The sequence below is a fragment of the Trypanosoma conorhini genome (assembly GCF_003719485.1).
Source record: "Trypanosoma conorhini strain 025E chromosome Unknown Tco_14.4_contig_01069, whole genome shotgun sequence".
NCBI classification, from domain to species: Eukaryota; Euglenozoa; class Kinetoplastea; order Trypanosomatida; family Trypanosomatidae; genus Trypanosoma; species Trypanosoma conorhini.
Genome location: NW_021705153.1, coordinates 2,560 through 4,163, shown reverse-complemented (window position 1 = coordinate 4,163; position 1,604 = coordinate 2,560). Strand labels below are relative to the sequence as shown.

Below are 1,604 nucleotides of genomic sequence, written 5' to 3'. Positions count from 1 at the left end.
AAGGACGAGAAGAAGGAGGAGGCACGGCGACGCCGCAGAGGGCCGCGAGCCAAGGTGCGCACTGCACCCACGCCGCCTCCAGCACACCGCCATACTCACCGCTGCCTTGTGATTGTCTTGCTGTGTAGCCTGTAAATTACTGCCGCAGGAAGAGGAAGAAAGAAGAGGAGGGCACGGTGCACAGGAGGCAGCGGAGGGGAAGTGAGAGCGCCAGTGGGGGCGCGTACGGCACAACGGCAGCGCAATACAAACAAGGCTTCCCGCAGGCCACGGCGGGGACCACGCATGCATTGGCACCAGGGCCGCGGATGCACCCGGCAGCCGCGCGTGGTTGGCGCGGAGTGGGGCGCAAAGGAAAGGAACTAAAGAAAACATGCAGGTAAACAAAAAGGAAAGCAGGCAGAGCCGAACGCAGCGTGCCGCTCTCACACCCACCCGGCATCCCGTGCGTCAGCCACCAGCGCCGCACGAGGCACGCGCAAGGCCAGTGGACCACACATGCTGCATTGCGAAAACCGTCACGGGGGGACGGAGCACAACTGCCGTGCCGTCGCGCGTGGACGCCCATTGTGTCGTTTTTGTTGCTCAGTGTGTGTCTGCCGCGCGACGTCCTTCCACATCAACTTACACCGACGCCATTTGTTTCCCCCCATCGTAACTATTCTGCCCCTGCACACGGAGCCCCATCACCCTTCTGCGATGGGGTTGCAGCAGTGGCACCTTCGCCGTCGCGCAACGGATGCAGAGGTTGAATTCGGGCTCGCTTGCCGCATCCGTTGCCTCCGCAGGGATGTTGCCGAAGAGACTCAGCTAGCGACCGGCGTTCTTTAACACAAAACCCTCCACCGTCTCCGAATGGGAGTGCGAAGCCGAAGAAAAACGAAGTAAACTATAAAAATAATGCCGCCCCCTCCTCCGGCAAACCGGCGGCGCCATCCGCACCGTTGCTGGTCAAGGGCAGCTCAGGGCCTGCCAGAACGAAGAGGTCGCCAAGGAACCGGGCGAGCGGCTGGCCAAAGTAGGGCCCGGGTGCCTCCAACCCCTCCAGGCCGAAGTTGGCCCGTCGGGTCGCAAGAACCGGGCAGGAGAGGGCGTGCCCCGACGTCCCCTCGCACAGGCCGTTGCGAAGCCACGGCGCGCTTTTGTGCTTTGACCCGCCCCTGTCTTGGAAGCTGCCGGCAAGGGCGCCCTCTGTGTGCGCAAGCCGCGACAAAGGGTTGGGGGGCGGTGCAGACACTGCGCATTTCACGCCGAGGAAGTCTCGGCATGGACTCCTCCGTATCCTCTTCACGGCCATCGCAACTCCTCCTATTGGGGCGCTGCCGTTGCACACGCATGAGCAACCTCGGGCGCGCGTTGTGCCGTGAAAAGGGTGGGCGCCTTCGGCGGAGATGGGTGCTTGCGGGTGGCGTCGGGTCGCGTGCCGCTGGCAATGCGCGCCGGTAGTGCGTCGCGTAAACCACACGAATTCTCGCAGCGCGTGCAGAGGGAGGCGCCCCCCCCACCACACACACTCACTTTTTTTTTGTATGTCTTTGCCTTCGAGGGGTGCATTTGTTCCCCCCCAGCGGGGCTGGCGAGGCCGCTGGGCGAACGCCACGCAT

The 1,604-nt window shown here is 63.6% G+C and overlaps 2 protein-coding genes across 2 annotated transcripts; both read right to left on the bottom strand.

Moving 5' to 3' along the window:
• Window positions 1-136: 136 nt before the first annotated feature.
• On the bottom strand, window positions 137-568 carry Tco025E_09334 (uncharacterized protein; the record flags this gene model as incomplete). Its single annotated transcript, XM_029376154.1, has 1 exon — window positions 137-568. One exon carries the CDS (start codon window positions 566-568, stop codon window positions 137-139), a length of 432 nt encoding a protein of 143 aa, XP_029223760.1.
• A 321-nt stretch (window positions 569-889) lies between these two features.
• Tco025E_09333 (uncharacterized protein) lies at window positions 890-1,297 on the bottom strand (the record flags this gene model as incomplete). The annotated part of the gene is made up of 1 exon (XM_029376153.1): window positions 890-1,297. The coding sequence occupies one exon, from the start codon at window positions 1,295-1,297 to the stop codon at window positions 890-892; it is 408 nt and encodes a 135-aa protein (XP_029223759.1).
• Between the last annotated feature and the right edge of the window lie 307 nt (window positions 1,298-1,604).